Here is a 21606-nt window from a genome sequence, read left to right as displayed (position 1 = left end):
TAAACGCTGAATAAATGTTCTCTTCGATACGCACTCAATGACAGAGAGATGTGAATTATTTTGGTGCTTTCCACTCCAGCGGGAACAGTCTCATCTGAGTCACTGTCAAACCTGACGGGAAATTATGACCTTTACTTCTCCACATGTACTTTGACAATTAGAAAACCCACTTTGGTGCCAGAGTTCTTGTTTGTATGTTAAGTTATCTTATTTACAGGCTAGAAAGGCTTCAAACTGCTGAAATCAAAACTCCAAACACATATATTACTGATGTCATGTTCATTTTGCATCGCCTCCCTTCACACCACCTTTCCCAACAAATGGAAAAAATATAAACACAGCTTCTTCAACCCTCCTCCTCCTCTTAGCTGAGTCTCTGATAGGAAAAAAAACACAGATGAGCAGTTCAAAAAGCAGGTTGGTGCTTTACTGTAGAAGTATTTCAAGTATCTTCTGCTAAAACAAATTAGAATTATGTTTGAAAATATAAGTTTCCCTTTTTTGTTCACAAACTGCTTCGGTGAGACTGGACCGTGTCCCCTTGGCTATGTAGTTTGAGATGAAAACATATTTATGGTAAAAATAATATAAAATGTTTTGCCTTCAACTCCCACACGACATAACATCTCTTCCTGTTATTTCTGTGTCTATCTAGAATTAGTCATTTCATGTTTTTGATTAGGAGAGCCTTATGCAAAAGAGCTGAATCCTCATCTTAACTTTAAGCAAAAAAAAAGAAAAGTGAACTTCTTTTACTACGTACATAAGCAGGAAGTTGATGAAGTGCTTACAGCACAGCTGATTTGTTTCTGCACTGGTTGCTACAACAGGATTCTTCCTTTTTCAGTCAAGATGAATGATCAGCTACGGCTCCAGATTCGGAATATATAATTGATTCGGCTTTATCGTGCAATGAATTTAGAGCAAAAATGCTTTACTAACAAATGAATGGTTCAACGGGGGGGAATTGTGAGGTGGGTGGATGGCTGGGTGAAGCGCCTGTTTGAGGTAGGAGGCTCCTCAGCATCTTGCCACATGGTATCCGTGCAGTTAGTGTTGATCAGAGCAGTCAGGTGAAGCAGCCCGTGCGGCGGGTGGAGAGGTGGTTGGATGAATGTTGACGCTCTGAGTCCATTAGGGACATCTCTTGAGGAATTGCACTTTGTCTGTGGCAGCTTGCAGTCTCCAGAGCAAAGTCTGACTGGCTCCGTGGATGGAAAGGCTCTTCATTCATTTGATCTGCGAGGAGGAAAAAACGAAAGGAAAGTGACTAAGGACACCTTATCAAAGACGGAAACTACAATGACTGCCTCGTTGTGTTGCATTTTACATCCATGTCTGTCCAAAAAGTCACAATTTCATCACTTTTTCCTATAAGAAAATACTGTGAAAATGATACAATTAACATTATGAATTCTTGAGTAATTGCCAAAAATGTGTTTTGTCAGAGTTACCTTCGACCCATTAATTCTAATCAGTTCAACCTTGAGTCAAATTGGAGGCTGAGCCAAATTTGAGAAAAAATTCGCTCAAGGTGATCCTGAGACATTGGGTTCATGAGAATGGGAAGGACATGAGGTCACAGTGATTTTGACCTTTGAACTCCAAAATCTAATCACTGAAAATCTGAAGAAATTTGCTCAAGGTCTTCCTGAGATATAAAAGTTCACAAGAATGAACCGTACCAATGAACGGATGGACTAACGGAAAACCCCCAAAACGTAATTCCCCACACTAACATAACAGTTAATGTCCTTTCAAACGATTTGTTAAACATACTCAATACAAATAATACTTACTTCTTAAAGGCCTATATACTGAGATAAAAAAAAAAGATATGGAGTAGAGGTACACACTAGTACTGTAAAACGTCAACCCTTTCTGATGCAGTAACATAGAATCTATTTGATGCTTTGACTTTGTCCTAAAGTGAGTAGCACTTTACCTCAGTGACGACCCCTGCAGCGATGGTGGAGCCGACATATCTGAGCATGAAGCGGCCCAGCTCTTTGTAGTCTTTGTAGAGCTCTAATGACACGGGCCTCTGGGTCTGGATCTCCACGATGGCATTCATACCTTTACTCAAACACCTTAATAGGAATGACACGCACACACAGGATAAGTAAGAACAACACAGACACCTGGATTTTAATGATCTAAAAATAATAAAAAGCATCGTTTAATTGGATTATGTTTCATCCACCATATTTAATAAAGTAAAAAAGTAACATGAAGCATTTCCTGGGAAAACTGATGCGACTATATATTTGTAATATAAAATGTAATACAATGCAAACTCACTTTGGCTTCTTCTTGAGGACCTCCCCGCTGCTCTTGTGTAGAACGCTGATCAGTTTCCTAATGGTGGCTGGCTCACTTACTGTTTGGTAATGCAGCAATACCTACACCGAGCACACGCACACACACACGCACACACGCACACACACACACACACACACACACACACACACACACACACACAAAGAATGAACAAACGTGAGCATAGAATGAAACCACTGTAAGCCTGTAAGCAGTTTACATCCGTGTGTGTCCAACATGTCATCACTTTATAATTTTATCCAATTAGACATTTATTTGAAATGGCCATAATTAGCATATCAATTCCTGAGTTATGGCAAAACAAAATGTTGTGTGAGGTTTTGTGACCATTGATCCCCAAAATCGAATCAGTTCATCTTTGAATCAATGTGGACGTTTGTGCCAAATTTGAAGAAAAAGGCGTTCATGACAATGGACACCTGAAAGCATAATGCCTCCGGCCACAAGGCATAAAAACTGTTGGTAGTATAACTGTGTGTGTGTGTGTGTGTGTGTGTGTGTGTGTGTGTGTGTGTGTGTGTGTGTGTGTGTGTGTGTGTGTGTGTGTGTGTGCTCTTACTGGGAAGCCTTGTGTGATGGGGACCTCAATATTGAAGAGAAGGATCCGGGCTCTGAATCGAGTACAGGCTCGAATAGGCTCCTTGGGATCACAGAACACACAGCCCACACTGGAAGAAAGCAGTTACCACTTATTATATAGCCGAATGTGCACAACCCAAATAAATGATGAAAATGCATTTAATAAATAAACAATGACAAAAATGTGTTTACTTGATCTTGATGATGTCCATGCCGGTGACCGTCAGGCTGACGTGGTCTCCTGCTGCAGCCCAGTCCAGAGCCTCATCGTGGAGAGTAATACCTGCAGGATAAATAGAGCGAGTGTAATTTCCCCGACTGCCACAGGATGGCAGCGTTTACCCCTCACTCAATTACATTACATTACAGTCATTTAGCAGACGCTTTTATCCAAAGCGACTTACAATAAGTGTATTCAACATAGGTATTCAAGAGAACTACTAGTCACCAGAAGTCATAAGTGCATCTCCTTTCTTAAACAAGCATCTAAAAGCATAAACCAGAGCAAAAGTACAGTGCAGAAACAAACTACTACGAATACATTGTCACACACACTTTAAGACATGCACAAAAAGGCAAATTCAATCAAACAAGTGTATTTGTAGCTGATGTGTTATTTACTCCAGTAAATGGAAGAAAACAAAGACGACAAACAAACTAGTAATTGTTGTCAGGACAGCTTAAACGAGAATCCTCCCTATCTTATAATGAAAAATCCTGTATCCTGAGTTCATTTAAAATGTTTATTACATTTGGTTTTGTATGCATGTGTGAGTGTGATTTCTTTTGCTTCTTTTGCTGTTCGATGCTGACAATAAGTTAGAAATAATGTGCTGTCTGGATGCTGAAACAAGTGGAACAGTGTCTTTTTCCTCCTGTGTGATGGGTGTTTGAGTGAGCCTAGTGGCATCGTTGTCAGTATATTAGCAGCTATCTGTGGCAAAGGCAGAGGCAGGTTAGAAGGCAAAGGCTTCATGCTCCGATACTGCAGATAACTGCAAGGTTTTGGAGGATTTTTTCTTTTTTGCTCTTTTCTCATTGCCATCTGTGGGGAAAATGCTCTGAAGGAATGCATGAAAATGAAAAGTGAAGTACAAAAGTCAGCCACCATGCTAGACTGGCAGCAGAGACACATGAGTGCGTACCTTTGACAGTGCAGGTTTCATTGGGAGGCATTGCCAGTATTCTCTCTCCGGGCTGAATGTAACCAGACTCAATCTTTCCTGTGACACAGAAGCCTGAACCCTGGTCTGGGAACAGATTATGCAACATCAGCTTTTACGAAGAAAAGAGAAATGAGAAGGGAAAAAAACAACGTGTTGTCCAACGAACGCGTTGGAAGTATGCGTCAGTGACTTTACCTTTGAACACATCGGAGACGCACAGTCTGAACGGTTTGTCAACAGATCTCTGAGGAGCTTTGAAGGCGTCTTTAGAAGAGTGGGGAAATAACAGCAGACATATAAGAGAAAAAAACACAATGAGGAGCGGAAGGCCTGGAGAATATTACGAGAAGCTTGGTGACCAGTGGTGATGAATCATTTTACTGGTCATAAGCCCAGACAATCAGCAATGTGTGAAATTGATATGGGAAAAAGCCAAATACACTGTAAATCATTTCCCTCTTATTAACCAAGGCAATCATTGAGTCACTTTCAATTTCATTCAAAATATGTGCTTTGAGTATCAAACATTCAACCCCTGTAAACTTTATGCAGGGTTTTGTAAAGCCAATGGCTGTGCTCAGCTTACATGTATACTGGTCTTGAGCTATAGAGCTAAAAAATATGACCTGAAAACATTTTGAGCATACCAGTGGCCAGTAAAGAAGTTAATTATGAAGGGCGTGTAACATTATTTTGAAAGCACATTTTCACTGTGTAAACTTGTTAACACTGGAATCCACGGTAACTGATTACAACTATTATGATCTGTGACTAAGGAAACTACAAAGGCTTTGGAGCCACTTCTCAAAAATATGCGGGAAGTACTTATACCTCAACAAACTTTTGTTAATTGGAGTATCACTTTAAAACAACTGAGGGAAAAGTTAGTGGCAGAATTTTTTTTTTTGATGCAAACAAATTTGTTTTATGGACTCTAGAATCAGGTGGTCACTTGCTAGCAGAGTCAGTTGTATTTCATGGTGTCACCCCTTTTCAGGGAAACAATAAAGACAGTACAGTTTTCACTAGTATGATTTCATTCTATTGGTTGAATACTATTTCTTGAGTTAGAGAAGCTGATTAAAATTGGATACTAGATTGCCACAGGTGGGCATTTAGTGCAGTGCAAACAATATACATGAATACCTAAAAATTGCACCCATGATGAAAACAGGGCAGAAATGCAGCTTGTGCTTGTTATGTGTTTTTTACTTTTGTTCAAAAAGACCTCATGTCAAAAGGCAGTAAACACTTTGGGCAGGATGAACCATGCCAGTGTGCATTACCTATCTGCTCCAGCAGGCTGTGACCAGAGTACCAAGAGGTAAGCTCTGACACTGAACTCCTGCTGGTTAGGTTCTCTCCTGAGAGGCCGCTGGTGGGGATGTAGAAAACATCAGACTCCTGGAAAACAAATAAACACTGCATCAAACAAAAGCAAAGCTTTGAAATACTTATCCTAAGCCAAATATACAAAATTAGTTAATATACTGATACCGAGTAGCTCAATATTTTACAATGTTGAGTAACTTGGTGTAAACTCACCTTGAATCCTGCCTGTTTGAGAAAATGGCCAAGCTTGGAAGTAATGCCTTTGAAACGTTCTTGTTGCCAGTTTACCTGATTTGTTCACACACATACAGGAAAAGGGAAAATATACAGACAGAAATATTCCGCGTCAGCATGGCTTCGAAATGTGTCAGCAACATGCAAGAGATTATATGAAACTAAAGCACCAAGGTACAATCACACATCCTTTGGGCTTTTCTCCTGACAGAAACATTTAGAAGGGTTAAGTCTTGAACTTTCATAAAAAGGGTTCACTTTATTTCATGGAAATGTGAAAATATAAAGTCTGCTGCTTGAACATTTCTTTCCATCTAAAGTGTTAATTTCATTTTTTTTTGGAAGATAATTACCAAAAATAGAATTTCTAGGAACAGATTGTATTACAGCGTGTCAAACATCAAATCAATCACATATGTTTGAAATGTCAAAAAAACATCCCCACTTTGTGTCAGTAATGTGCAGCAAGTCTGACCTGGTCCATCTTGTTGACAGCTACAGCCAGCTGAGTGACGCCCAGCGAACGCACCAACAGGGCATGCTCTCTGGTCTGACCCCCCGCCTCAAAGCCTGCCTCAAACTCTCCTCGGCTGGCATCCACCACGAGCACCGCCACGTCGGCCTGGAGAGAGAACCGAGGGGAAAGATAAGAACATCTTGCTGAGGCAGATGTGGAAGTTTCAGATCACACACAAACTCAACTTGGTAGGTAATTAAACAGCTGATCTCTGATGTTTTAACACATATGGTACGTGTCAAATGATTTGGGATCCTTTACATCAGAGTGTTTGTAACGTGAGAAACCATTTCTAGCCTTGTCAAACCTTCAAATTAGGCACTTTTTTGTACAGAGGCTTATAAAGGGACCTAAAATAACAAACTTAATTGAAGCTCAAAGCCACTATAACGCAAAAAAACACCACTATACTCACGATTCATTGTCATGTTTTAATAAAATTTGTAAGTCTTTTGGAACATTATGCATTAAACCAATGTGAGTTGCTCTAATAGGTGAGTTCCTTTGCTGCTCTTCTTCATTGACAAATATTTGAACCAGTAATAAGGATAAAAAAAGGAAAATACAGTCAAATACATCATAAAAACAGTAATGCAAAATATTAGTTTGCTTTCAGGCTGAGAAATATCATCTTGAGAATCAAAAGTATGTGACTGACAGATTCATTAGATGAAACCCCTTAGTCACTACATTAGGAGGCTGAACGTGAGGACAGTCATATGGTTAAAAGAGAAATTACATTACTGCCCCAAAACAGACACAGACAAGCACACCCATGCCTGCAGAAACACCTTGTGACACCAACACCCAAAACCACGAAAGATATTTCAATGCTCGCCGACGGGTGTGGCAAACCGAGGGTACAACGAAGAAAGGAAAGGAACTAATTTTGATCGGGCGGAGGTTCGTTAACTTAGCGGGGACATGCTTAGTTTCACTCTGAGGCTCAATTAGCTAGCAGATAACTGAAATATTCACAGGTGTTTGAAGAATCCGTGTGTATTAAATATATACAAGTTGGATCATAATCACATGCATTATAGAATTGCATGAACTGTAAAGGAGAATTTTGCATCTTCTCCTATACAACATTATATTTACTATTCACCTCCTGTAAAAAATTGTTTTATATATATTTTATATTTATATATATATATATTTTTCCATATATTTTTCCATCAAATCTCATTCACTGTGTTGGTTTATACGCGTTGTGCAGGATACTTGGATATTTGGTATACCTGTGCAGCTCCAGTGATCATGTTGGGGATGAAGTCTCTGTGTCCTGGTGCATCCATTAAGGTCACCACCTTAGAGTTTGTCTCAAACTTCGTCATGCCAACATCCATCGTCACACCCCTGGAAAAAACACAAATATGACCCAGTTAAAAATTGCATCTGTGATGTGTAGAAGTGTAAAAGTCCCGTGAATACAAAATGTAAGGACGTGGACGGTGTGCCGAGTAGCTTCACTGCCTTATAAGGTCATGTAGAATTCGATCCTCAGCCAATTTCATTTCAAGAGCAAAAGTGTTATGAATTCACTTTAGTAGTTACTGATAACTAAATATGGATTCCCACCCGAGTCACTTTCTGTTTCTGCCGTATTTCACTTCCGTTTCACTCTGGTAGCAACAACAGAGACGGCAAACGGAGACGTGTGTTCTATAAAACATATTTTTGGTGATGAATGGTCATCAATGGAAATGCTATTTATCAGCACAACCCATCCCAACTAGCGTAGAAAAGCCGTTTTTGTTCCAGATCACATCTAGGACAATATTATGTTGAGTTACAATATGATTGTAATGGGACTAAATGATTATCTCTCAATATTTGCTTGTTATCAACCAAAGAACACAGCAGGAAGAGAGTGCAATACAATAGTTATAATAGTTTCTGTCTGTATATATAATATTTCAGTTACTGTGGATTCTTTACTGTTCTTTACCGCTTTTTACCGTGCATATTTATTTTGTTTGGGTGTGGCGTCACTCTGAAAGTACCTGTCCCTCTCCTCGCCAGTTTCGTCTAGGACCCAAGCATAGGCGAAGGAGGCTTTCCCTGCCTTCTTTGATTCCTGCTCATACTTGTGCATGGTGCGCTTGTTCACGTTGCCCAGCAGATAAAGCAGGTGGCCCATCAGTGTGCTTTTACCCGCATCCACATGACCTGCCGGGGAAGAATAATGTAATGCAGAGCAGTTACGGATGTCGACAGACAGAGAAAAAAAGAGGCTCAGAGTGTGGGCAGTGATAGAAGACACCAGGGAGAGATAGAGGGAAGGGTTAGGTCAGAGGAAGAATGTAACAACAGTGATAAGACAGGTAGGGGAAGAGAGGAGATAAGATATTGCAAAAAAGGAAGCCACAGATGGGAGAAGGAAAGAGGCAACATTGCTCAAGTGGAGAGAAGGTAGACACAGAAATGGGAACAAGGATGGAGGGTGAGAGGGGGGGGGAAGGGAGAAGACCGTGGTAAAACGATAGGTTTCACAGGCTGTGGGAAACTAAAATCATCTGCACTTCTGAAACTACCAAGTCACTTTTTCTGGTGTAACTGAGAATGAGAAAACATGATTGAGCAACTGCACTGGTGATGCAGTTCAACTCATTTACTACTAGTAAACTTACACAAAACAGGCAGTTTAAAAGCGACAGTCCATAAAACTTTGTAGTAATCTTTTTGAGGACCGAACTGTGTACATTTAGAAATTCAAGGGATGTGGTGGAAAAAACACGCCTTTTTTTTTAAACAAATGTTGGACATTTTGAAGGTAATTTATTGCAGGAAGATAAAGAATTGTTTCTAAAGGAACTTTTGTTACTGTATTTTCTAAATATGTAGAGTCCCCCCATGTTATTCTCTAACTGTAGTTTTTAATGCATCATAGTCCAGTCTTAAAATCTTACTTTACTGTATATTGCTCAATACATCAAGCATTACTTCCTTAGTGTATTTAACTGTAGGTCAATGTAGTAGGATGAAAAGGTAAAAATTATGAAGAGGATTGAAGAGTGCATCTTTTTTTTTTTTTTTTCATCTGCACATCTTATTTGTGCAGAATCACATTATGTATCCTTTGTTATTATGCTGACCCCTTAATGTGCTATTAACTGAAGTCAAACTTGAATTTCTGAGTGGTCATAAGTATTTCCTTCTTACCTATAACCACCAAATTTAACAGCGGTTTGCCCCCCTGCCTCTTCTCCAGTTCAGCTTTGATATTGATCGACTGCCGGGCCTTTCCAGAGGAGCGGCCCGGGGTGGGAACCGTGGAGGGTTCTTCTCCATTCGACCCTTTAGATGGAGTCTCGGGACGCTTGGATGAGGCCTCTGAGGTTGTGGAGGTGTTTTCAGAGCTGCCTCCACGGCGTGGCGAAGCAGTGACAACGCCGTTTTCCCCTGTACTGAGGAGAGAATACGGACGAGATTGAGGATGATGAGATCAAAAGGTTAAATGATTTCCAATGTAAATTGACATAGGCATTTCATCAAAGATTATATCCTTTGAGTTTTGTCCTGTTTTGAGTGCATTCGATGCAATTTCAGTGCAGATGTGTGTTAGGTACCTGGGAACATCAAAGCCCATGGTCTGCTTCTTGCCAGAGACGGTCATGCGGGCCACTTTGGGTACCACTTCAGAGTCCAGTTCATTGTGAGACACATCTCTGCTTTTAGCTACAGGGAAGAGAGGAACACAACTGTAGACCCACTCACAAACAAAGGCAAGCATGATGACTTACTTTGGACAATACCTATGAAAGATGGAACATATTGCATCTTTCTTCCTATTTAAAAAGGGCATGATAAGATATATATGTTTTGGAAACAGTCGCAACTATCTTTCATAACCACGATAAGGCTAAAGAGTTTCTCCCGCTAGACATTCCAGATATTGTTACTGACCCTCAGTAAAGACAATTATTGAATGAAGACCACCAGAGTGTGACTTCCTGGACTATGGATCTTTCTAAACATAGGATTTGCTCTTTTGGTTTCTGCTTTTCTAGCGCTGGAATAGAGACATTGATAAACAGCGATTATGCATCTCCTTAACAACAGAACTACTTTAGTCTAATGGCGTTTTCCCCCAAAAATGAAACACTGCCTGCATTTGAAAATAGTAATGTAAAATGCATGGTAATATTCCATAACACTAAAATAGCTGTTGATTGAGAAATCCTGAGGATATTAGTGCAATAATGTGGTTTATGACTATGTTCCTGGTCATAGCCATGCGTCTTACTGGCATAGAAAATGTATATTCTGAAGTGTGAGCATGTGATCCAATCAGTTGCTCTCCGTGCGTCGATCTAGCTGACTGATAGTCCATATTCTGCAGCAGTGAGACTTGCTGAGGTCATTGCTTCGTCATCCCAGTCCCAAATGGCCACCGGTCCCAGTCATATCAACCTCCTACTGATTCATTTAGACTGAGCTGCACAACCAAGCCAACTGCACCCTATGTGCATCTGTGTGCATGTGTCTGGAAGTGACATCCTGGTTCTGAGAGGGTTAATATCAGAAGTGGCCGTTGCCTCCCATCTCCACGTAAATAGAGCAGTGTGACCGAGCATTTCGCAGAATGAGGTGTCACTTCAGCAAAAAGCAAGTCTGGAGGTGAATGTGTTTTATCTGCACACATCGTATTTAAACAATGCTGTACATGTATGCACCAAGACTTTTCCACAACATACCCTAAACTCCCACACACTGTTCCAACAATAAAACTTTGCGGTCCTAGGACCTTGATCAAGAAAGAAAAGCAAGGAAAATACTGCTCAGATGTTTGTTCCCTTTTGACATTTGTCTTTTAAGACTTTTTAAGGTTTACAAATGAACTTTCTTCATCTTACAGCTTCACTTAAGCATGCATTTTATAAAGCATACTCATCCCTTGTGTGCTCCTGTATGCTTCAAGCAGTTTATTCATCATAAAAAATACCCTGAGGGAAAATGAGAGGAAAGGAGGTGTGATTCAACTGAATTATTAATGGACTTTCTCTCACATAGCATTCTCTGAATGACTGGCTCTGCATTAGAGAAAAAGTCCCTCTCATTCTGAAACACTGATTCACAAGTGAGGCAGCTCACTGCACCCTGAAGAGATGTTTTTTTCTTTACAAAAATAATGACATTTGCATGCCATTTATTCTCACACACTATTCCTTATTATTTCAAAAGGTTGGGATAAGAGTAAAAGATACTCATTTAAAAAGATTATAGCAGAAAATGTACCTTAAAACATTTCCATATCTATAAAACTACTGTCAGCACAGATGTTTTCTGTCCTGCAGTAAGCAGCAACATGACATAGCGAAAGAACTCTCTGGGGAATTTTGGTTCTTCCTGCAGCTGGGGGGCTTTTCATGTCCTTATTACAGTGACGTGGAGGTTTCTACCACCTGTGTCAAAGGAGACACCAGCCAGCTTGCAATATACTTATATGGAATCAGCTGTGAAACAATCGATCTAATAAGATCACATAAAATACAACACGGTCACTAGGATCAGCTGATTAAACCTACACTCCTCTAATGTGCATAATCATTAAGTAGTATTCATTAAGAACATGTTGTATATTGTTCTTAACCTGGGGTGAAATTGGCGGACACACCCTTTGCAACTCCCCAAAGGTCTTGCATAATAAACAACCTAGTTTTTATCTACTGGATATGTTGCTCCAAACACTGTAATACCTTTGCAAACAACCGACCTGCCAGATAATTTTTTTTTTTTTTTGGGGCAGGCCTGGGGGCAGCAATACAGTGCAATCAGGTTCTGAGGCTTAGAGCAGGATCTCTTTACACTGTTTGGACTGGCAGGTAAACAGTTGGTGTCCTCCCATCCAGGATTTCTCTGGGAGAGGGGACCCATGCAGTGACTAAGAGTGAGTGAGTCATCCCTACACCTTGGCCCGAGGGCCTAACTGAGCTCAGGATAAGAGGAGTCCGCCCAGGATATGCAAATATCAACCCCCATGCGTCCCCCCACCCGTCCAAACACACGAGCATGCAGGCAAAAAAAAGAAAAAAAAAAGCAAAAGTAAATTAACAAGGGTTGAAAGAACAGGTAGTGGGGTGACAGAGAGGCCCCGCGGGGGCAAGGTGCTTGTTCAAGGGATAGTAAGAGATCAAATAGAGAGATATAGAGGTAGATGGAGGGACATCTAGTCGGATGCTTCACCTTTCAAAATGTACAACACTTTCCCAAAAATATTTGATAAACAAATGAACTGCTTGGATGATCATCACAATAAAAAAAAAATGAGAATTCTGTGTAGAACATATTGATAATGAGGGTCTCTACCACTTGAGGCCGCTAAAGGCTGTAAAAGATTATGTTTAATTTAATTCAAATCTTCATAGGACTGCAGTGGGTGAAAGTGTGGGGGTGGGGGGGAAAGTGGAAAAACATTCTAACTGAACTGGAGTATTGTATCTAAATCTGGGTGAATATGTCTGAAAAGGTTTGGGATATCGGATTAGTTTTGTCCGGCTCTGGCTGAATCTTTAGGGGAACAAAGTGAACACTATGAAGACTCAACTCATGCTAAGTCCTACATACGGTGACACCTGTATGTAGGACACCTGCTATGGTACATGTTTGGGATTAAAACCCACCGACCTAACCTCTTTTCTGCTCTACATGGATGGGTTAAAATAGCTGAAGATGTGAATGAAAATGACTAGGAAGGAAATGAGGTTCCATCTGACAACTTTCAAAATGACTCACTCACACACACAATGTGGGTACAACTACTCAACATTTCATTATATCACTGCTAATAAGAAATATCTTCATCCACTGCACAAAAAAAGAAAACACAAAATATTCAGTTGGTACCAACAGCCTGAGAAGTCTCACCTTCTGTTTACAGACACATTTCCAAACACAACTACAGTAGGATTTATGATAACTATAATGTCAATGCACATTTGGATTTATGTTGTTTACCAAAATAATAAACACACAGTATAGGTGGCCATTGTAAGTAATGAAAAATCATAACATCAATGTCTGCACTACACACAAAACCTAGTAAAAGTGAGTGACCAGAAATGATGAAGTATTACAAAACTTGACCATATTAGTCATCATAAAAAGCACGAGAATATGTTAATAAAGGTTATTTAGCATTTTGGGTATTTATGAGAGCTTTTAACTTTAATTATACAGTGCTATATGCAGATTATAACACATTATAAGTATGTTTTTCATTATAGATGTGGGCGTCATTTCGCTGTATGCATTTGTTCATGTTTTACAAAGAGTTTAACCTGAGCTAGGCGACACAACAATGACATCCATACATAGTTAGTGGTTTACAGCTGTTAGAAATGTATAATAATATATTCTTCTGTTTGTTTTAAAACGCACTGGTATCGGGTCGGTATCGGCCAATACGCAAGTTCAGGTAATGGAACTGGAACCGTGAAGGAAAACATGGTATCGGAAGTCTTTGCTTGGCACACTGGATAGGAGTTGTCCGATGCGTTTCATTTGAGGGGCTCAAAACTATTTGACCAGGCTGTGAATTAAGTTAGTTGCTTTCCTGTTCTGCTTGTCAGTCTTACTGTTGTGCAAAGTTGAAATGACAGTCATGCCCGGTCACGATCGTACTGTTCATCATGTCTGCATCCAGCCAAGTCAATGCAAAGTGGTTTCTCTACACTGCAAAACGCATTGCTTTACCGTTGCTAGATGTTCAAATTACCAACATGGGACAATTACGGATGTTAATGATTAACACTTGCTGGCTTTTCTCACCACATACTCTACTAACGATACGCCACGCTTAAAATACATTAGAGGAAAACCCTGACAGAGAATGCCAGGCAGACACACAGCTGACAACGTTGCAGCTAAACTATACTACAACTAGTTGTAATGAACAAGTGTTTGCTATGTAGGCAAGGTCTGATGAGGAAATGAGTTCACTAAAGAGACCAAGCAAACTACCACAGTCGAATCAGAGTGAAAATCGGTGGAATCCCTTGAAGATAACTCGTCATGTACACTTAGCTTCAAACTTGAGCAAGCAACATGCAAAACAAACTTCTACTATAAAGAACGGTAACCAGCTGGTCCAACAACATCCACGGTTGAGAATCATGACTGAATACCCCCCCTAAAAAAAGGTATTTCTGCACTTTTGCACAAAAACATCATTGCTGTCATAACAAGGATTTTTGATTCAGGCTGCACAGACACATTTACATAATAAATGAACCAGATTGATCTCTGAAGCCTCTGTGCATGGCTCCTGCAAACTGTCACATCACTGCTTTATAAGCTTGTTTAGGATTGTATGTGCCTGCAACCTCTCTAGAAGTCACCTCTTGTATATTTCTTGTAATAAGAATGCAACTTTCCATTTGAATAAGGAATCTTTTTTCCTCTAAACAAATCACACCACAACAAAAGCAGTAGTATTGATGTTACGTCAATCCATATGCACCCGCATTCTTTTGACCACTTGTTGTGAGTTAAATGGTATTTTCCAGTATTGGCACCACATCACAAAAACGCTGTTTGTGCAACATGTACGCCTTGCAGAGCTGCAGAGCCTGTAAAAACACAAAATGATTTGATCTGTCAAAGCCTTTGACAAAGCTGTGAAAGTCAAGAGACATGATCAGATTTTCCTACGTAGGTGGTGTGTGTGAGACACACACAGAGAGTAAGACGATCGGCCGCTATGCCGAGTCGGTGACATTTTCTCCAAGAGTGCAGCTTCCTGCTCAAACCCACACACTGGCCCGCCTTAAGAGTAAAAAGGACAAAACAGTTGCCGGACCAAACCCGCTTGTTAATAAGACTTATTCATTTCAAGATTTTCACATCCAAACACGCTGCAGCATGATGCATAACTACACTCACAAAACACACCACAACGTCCTTCATTAACCATATCATTTCCAAACATCACAATGCTCCAAGGACTCCACGTACACTGAAAAAAACCTGTTTGTCTTCTAATGTTTGACTTGCCATTATTACCACTATCGGCTCCTCATTGACTATATTTTCCCTCAGGCTCACCAGTCTGTTTGACACCCTTGAGGGTTCACTTCACTCAGCTCTGTGCACCTGTATAACGTTTACACACATCTAGCCAAAACCCTACCACTACACTCAAAGAGCAGTCTCACATTCATGTCAACAATGAGGCAGTGCAAGAAAAGGACTTAACAGTATGGAAAGCTTGATATCAGTCTTTATGGTTTCATTCTGTCTCATAACTATAACATAGACCAGTCTCATGACAACAGTAAGAAGTTTAAGGCGGTAGTTTTTTTAGGGCCACCATGACTGCATACAACAGGGCTGTTATCTACCAACCATTGAACCGGTTCTTGTCCAATCTGTAGTCTCAAACATGCATTTCTTTAGGGGCGAGTTTCTCCATTCAAACCAATACTAATGACTCAAACTAAATATGAAAGATGCTTCAACAAACTCTGGTAACCTACAAAACAAAGCATCCACTGCACCAGATACATAGTGCAGAGTTTTCTCTCTAAATCATTTAATTTTGAAAAAGACATGCTTTCTATTTAACTCCTTAATGTTATTACATCGATGCCAAATAGTTCATCCTTCAATATAGTGTTGCTACTGTACAAACATACATGCTCTACTCATATTTTACATCCAAATAGGGAATAGAACTGGTTATGTAGAATTAGTTCATTACAACAACCCTAAAAAGACCATTTATACACTCAGACACACAAAAGCACACCCAGACAGAACCAGATAGACACGCCCAGACACAGGTGCATTCATAGAACGACATTCAGTCATCTTTATTTCAAAATTGACAAATTGAGCTCTTGCCGAGTGTCATGACACACCCACTGTAAATCAAACTAATTTTTACATCCTAATGTTAAAAGCTTGTAAGAGCAAGAAAACCCCCTTTTAGCTCAGGTCTCAAAGCATTCATTTTTGACTCATTCAGTGCAATCTTTATTCACAGTGCTTGCATTCACAGTAAACTCATTTTTTCAATATCAAACATTAAAAGTCTGTGGTTGTGTGTATGTGTGTTTGTGCGCGTGTGTGTGTCGGCATGCACTTGCATGAGTTTGTTCTCGCACCCTCATGGGAAAATCTCCAGGTGTCCTCTAAACCAAAAAGTCTACCCCATGATCTCAAACACAGGCAGCAATAAACCAGAACAATGGTTAACTGATCCATATTCCAATAGCTGCAGCACACCTGCAAACAAAATCAACCTCTTTTTTTTGTTCTGAGGGTTTAGGCAGATCAAAACCAGAAAAGAGGCCATGCGGAAAAAAAGATAGACTTTAAATTTCCCCTGGCTAAGATTAAACTACTTTACTTTTTACAAAAAAGCTCAATTAAAAAGCCAATGGCCATCTAAATATAGAAAAATAAGACTGAAATTTTAAAAAGGTAGAAAAAATAACAACAGTAAATGTGAAAAAATAATTTTAAAAGTTCTTAAAATACTGTCATTGAAACTTAGCTGTGATTATTTACAAGCTACCAGAGAGACCTAGCTGTATATTCTGCATGACTTAAACATCATTTATCTGTATGTAGTAGCAACTTAACATTTTTTTGCATGCCGCTATAAAAAAGAAATACATAAATGCTGTAGTAATACGGTTTATAGCAGTTTGTTTGTTTGTTTGTTTGTTTGTTTCCTTGTTTCTTTCTTTCAGCAGTGAGTATCAGTCTGTCTTACTGTTGGTCCCAAAAGTGTCTTTACTCCACGTGACTGATTCCGGGACAAAGTTTAAAAAAATGTATGATGAGTGATGCATCTCTTTGAGTTTAGTTCAGTTGGTGGAGGAAAGGCCACAAAATGATCTGAGGTTCTCGTCCAAAGTGAGTTAAGTTCGCCCCAACCTGGACGCAGCTGATTTAAGAGCTATTGGTTTCCACTTGTCTACCTGGTGAAAGCTTTTAGCTGATTAGCACGGACGATGTCGTCGGGTGAAGGAGCGTCGAAGCTGAAGGGTACAATTGGTGTGAGTGGTGTGTGCTGCTCTTGGGATCTATCTTGTGATTTACACAGGAAGGCCTGGTAACCACTTCCTGTCTTCTGACCTCTTATTTGTCCCTTCAATATATTCCTCATCCTCTTCTGTTTCCTGAGGCTCTGAATCGACAAAGTGATCGCAAATATTGATGGTTTCGCAAAAACTGAGGAATCCAGCCCCCCGTCAACTGAATTGGGAGAGGACGGTGAGAGGAGGTCGTTGTCAAAGGGACGAAGGCCCGCTCCATCTGACTGGGCCATGAGTGCACTCAAATCAATCGTCTGCTTCGGCTTAGGTGACCTGATGTTTCGGTGGTATGGTTTGTGGTCGAACTTACACTTGGCTCCACCCTCTTTAGTACTTTCTGCTAACACACCAGCCCTCTCTGGTTTCTCTGGTAAAAGGAGCGAGGTGAGGGAGTACTGTGACCCATCTGAGGTGGTTGAGGTTTTGCCTTTGCGTTCAGATGTCAATTGTGACAAAGAGAGCAGCTCAGAGATGCCAGGTGGTTGTTTCAGGGCATTTGATGGAGATTCAACACTTACAGGTTGAGGGAGTGTTAAGGAACTGTTGGTTTGATGCTGCAAGGCTAGCTGAGACAATGAGACGGTTCCAGCTAGGCATGCAGGAGTATTGTTTGTTGGTTTAGAAAAGGTGAGTGTGTTTGCTGGTTGTTCAGTGCTTTGTGCTTGCGACTGAATGTGCGTATTCCTGTTTTGGTGCTGTGAAGCGAGCCCAGGCAGCGTGAATGATTGTGCTGATGCAGCCATCCCCTGATACGTCACAGAAGTTGTGCTGCTTTGGGGAGCATTAGAGAAGTTACTGATGGTGGGGCTGCGGTTTGAATGTTCCTGCATTAAATCAGCCAATGATGGGCTTCCCTTAGGATCAGCCGTTGTGGCTTTGCCGCAAATCCCAACTCCCGCGGAGAGCGGATTGCACAACAAGACAGAACTGAGACTTCCAAACCCAGGAGGAATAGCCAGAGAGGAGCTTGCAGTTGTTATCTTGGGGTTGTTTAGCGACAGACTACTGAGTGAAACTGAGAGGAGAGGGGGAACTGAGGTGGGAGATGCCGAAGTCATGCTTAAAGACGCCAACGTTCCCAACGAAAGACTATTCTGGTTGGGCATAATGGACAGCGAGGAATTAGGTCCCATGGAGAGGGAACTCAATGAGGGGACACCCAAACCTCGCCCTGTGTCAGCTACTCCTGTCGCCTTACTCTTCTGCTCATGCATAGACATGAGCTGTGCAAGACTGGCACTACAACTAACACCTGGGCCACTGTTTTGATGGGTAACATTTTCCGAGCTGCTAACCACAGGGTCAGCCTTATGTTGCAATAAGAGGTCACTCAAGTTGGGCACGCTTGCTTGCATACGCGGTTGTGTGTGTTTGCACCTATCGGTCTGGGGTTTATGTGCATTGGATGTAATGTCAGTGTGAGAAGCAGACAAGCGGGCTCCTTACCTTACGAAAGCCAATTGCAGTTGCCGAAGAGGAAAGACAGGAGGACCACAGAACAGAAGTCAGATGAATCGTACCATAAAATGAAGGGGAAAAAAACAGAAAGAAGGCACTTTGTTAAACACTTGCATGGCTAAAATGTGGCATGCACGTGATCTTTCATATACACAATACAAAACAATATTTTGGGGGGAGTGGCTTTGGAGGGAGGCCTGAAGGGACAGGCAGTCAGCGTTTCCAACTTTTCTGATAAATTTTGCAACTTTTGGATCTACTGCTTCTAGCTACTTTTGCTGTTTTCTCAAGGTTACCAAACCTGCCTTTAGTTAAAGGGGCCTAATTCAAAACCCATTAGCCTTGCTTGTCTGCAAATATTGTCATCTTTTATCAGTCACAAAAATAATAGCGGCATTCTTTGCATTTACATTCCGTTAACTGATAAGCTTTCAGCCTTGACTGGACACTAAAGGTTGTTCTGATACCATTTTTTAAAAAGGTATAATTCTTAACACTGTTATTTTTTAACGGCTTTATACCATCAACCATGTATGGGTGTGGTATGATTGCTATCATTATTGTACAGCTTGGCTAAGTTTGAAACCCTTTGTAAAACATGAGAAAATACATAAAGAAAATGATTGCCATAAACATTTCTTAAGTTTTCTACCTTGACAGATTTTCCAGACTAAAATAATTCCAAATTGCTGACATTTTGCGAACTCTGGCTAACGTTACACTGTCTGCTAGCACCTGCCCCACCTGTGCATGAGCAACTCTCAGCAGAGATGAGAAAGAAGCAGGATGGCTCACTTGTTAAATACTTTCATGATTTAACTTCCCATCCATGTTGAGAATTGCACATGCAATATTTTGACTGGCCGTGTGTATGTATAAGGAACACATTACTTTTAATTATGGATCAGGTAATACAAATAGACTAGGCCTTATTTTGTGCAATGACACCAGACAGTATTTTTAATATCTGGTAGTTGAGTACTGTTTCCTTAAAAGGAACTAGAGCTATCACTAGCTACATGACAAGAATATGTATTATGAACCAACTGTGAAATATCTCATTCATTTTGCATACTGAATAAAATCCTTTAAAGATCCTGTGCTTTGTTTGTCAAATAACTGGGGAAAATGTTCCACAAATAACCATTCTCTAACATATAACTACAGTGGATTAGTTAAGAACAACATATTTTAATTCATTTTATTCCACAAACAATAAAATGATCATAATTTGATCCACTCCGGGCGTACCTTTCTCAGCAACGGCCTCTTTTTTGATTCTTTGTGGAAGCGGCGCTTTCTCCTGGCCAACTCTTGCTATCGAAGCCGTCTCTTCACTGGTCATTTTGGTAACTGGGGCTGTCTTGGCGTCTTCAGACAGGACGGCATCCAGTGCCTTCTGTGGGTCGAATCCACATCTTATGGCTGCCTGGGTCAGGACTGAGTCTGGCACTGCATCTCCCAGTACAGTACGCATATGGTCCAGACAGGAATACAGCTTGGCTATAAAGTAAAACACATTAGTTATACACAGATATTGTATTTGTGATCCAGAAAAGATTTGCAATTTACAGAGGAACAATACAATTTTCAACAAGATCTTCGATGAGACATTCATTTTCAAACACAAATATTGAAGGTAAAGGTCAGAGATCTCCGTCATTTGTCACTTGCATACCATTGCGTGGAATTCATAATAATACCTTGGTCGAGAGGGTCAAGGTTGTGGCTGATGGTAGGGGACATGGGTACATCTTCCTCAAATTCTTCCTCTTCTAAAGGATCCCCCTTTGGTGCTTGCCCCTCTTGACGAGAGTAGATGAACTGATTTGCTGTATAAACCACAAACATCTTCACTTATTGATTTCAAACTAGGAGGTATGATGTCTGGTTAATGCTGAGTCATTTAAATCAATGTTCAAAAAGTGTTTTTGTTGCAATCTTGCATTCACTGATACCAACCTGTTGCTGGTGATATACAGCAGTAGTCATCATCCACAGACTGTCCATATACGTCATCGTCGTCAAGATCTAGGAGAAAAAATATATATAATTGCAGTTAATGCAGTTGCAGTGGAAAAAGAAAACAGGTCCTTCAGATACAGCTGTCAGTCACTTTGCCTTGTCAGCAAATTTCTAGTATGCAAAACAAAAAAGTAAATTGAAAGCCAAGTATAGTTATAAAATGAGTTCACTGTAAGTTTTAGATATTGGGATGTTACTAACTCAATAAGGACAGTGGAGGTCGATATAATGTATTAGAAGCTGGAGCATTTGTATCAAAACACTGGGAAGTTAGCAAGCTAGCTATGAAGCTAGCATTAACATAGACGTCATTAACGTAGGTTTTAGGCATATCCATCAATTATTAACGTTGTAAAGTGACTATGAAAGCTTGGCTGTAGAGGTAAATAACAGTATTATAGCGAAACATATCTGGTGCCAGGTGCCAAGTGACACGACAGCAGCGTTAGCCTGCTAGCTGAACTAGCTACCGTTAGCTGCCCAAAGCTACACTTAACAACAGAGCTCGTTAGCTTAGCGGCTAATGCTAACGAGCTCTGCGGCGGCTTGTGGCCTTGCTCAACCCGTCATCAACGCCGCGTTGAGGCTGTCTACCTTCGTCGTAGTTGTAACCTCGCACGTTTCGGTGCCGAGACATTTTGCTTAAGTGTCTTCTCTCGGCTCCGGTGTGAATGTTTTCGGGCTCACAGACAGGTGTAGCATGTGTCTCACTGCCCGGCTGCCATTGCTGCTACCGCTGCTGCGTGGAATCACCGGTAACGTCAGGATCGGAAATTGATTAATTAATTTTTTTTAATTTTTTTTTAAACGTTTTTTAATTTAGCTATTTTTGTGTTATTTTGGATGTTAAACAATCTAGTCGTTAAAAATAAAATTTAAAAAACTTCCTTATCAGACAAGATTTTTT

The 21606-nt window shown here is 40.5% G+C and overlaps 1 protein-coding gene across 2 annotated transcripts; it reads right to left on the bottom strand.

Moving 5' to 3' along the window:
• Positions 1-264: 264 nt before the first annotated feature.
• Positions 265-21550, bottom strand: hbs1l (HBS1-like translational GTPase). Of its 2 annotated transcripts, XM_054617953.1 has the most exons (18): positions 21294-21530; positions 20637-20705; positions 20378-20506; positions 19926-20177; positions 9741-9849; positions 9334-9578; positions 8175-8340; positions 7410-7527; positions 6127-6273; positions 5631-5705; positions 5372-5489; positions 4281-4349; positions 4065-4169; positions 3112-3202; positions 2900-3008; positions 2302-2402; positions 1946-2090; positions 265-1239 (listed from the first exon to the last, which is right to left on the bottom strand). In XM_054617953.1, exons 1-18 carry the CDS (start codon positions 21334-21336, stop codon positions 1231-1233), a joined length of 2100 nt encoding a protein of 699 aa, XP_054473928.1. In that variant the 5' UTR covers positions 21337-21530; the 3' UTR covers positions 265-1230. The 2 variants fall into 2 exon arrangements, with proteins under 2 accessions (XP_054473928.1, XP_054473929.1); XM_054617954.1 differs by lacking the exons at positions 265-1239; positions 1946-2090; positions 2302-2402; ... (9 more) ...; positions 9334-9578; positions 9741-9849 and adding an exon at positions 15963-18657 and having other exon boundaries at positions 21294-21550.
• Positions 21551-21606: the final 56 nt, after the last annotated feature.

Source organism: Anoplopoma fimbria, chromosome 18 (assembly GCF_027596085.1).
Source record: "Anoplopoma fimbria isolate UVic2021 breed Golden Eagle Sablefish chromosome 18, Afim_UVic_2022, whole genome shotgun sequence".
In the NCBI taxonomy this organism is placed as follows: Eukaryota; Metazoa; Chordata; class Actinopteri; order Perciformes; family Anoplopomatidae; genus Anoplopoma; species Anoplopoma fimbria.
This window is presented reverse-complemented; position numbering and strand designations above follow the sequence as displayed.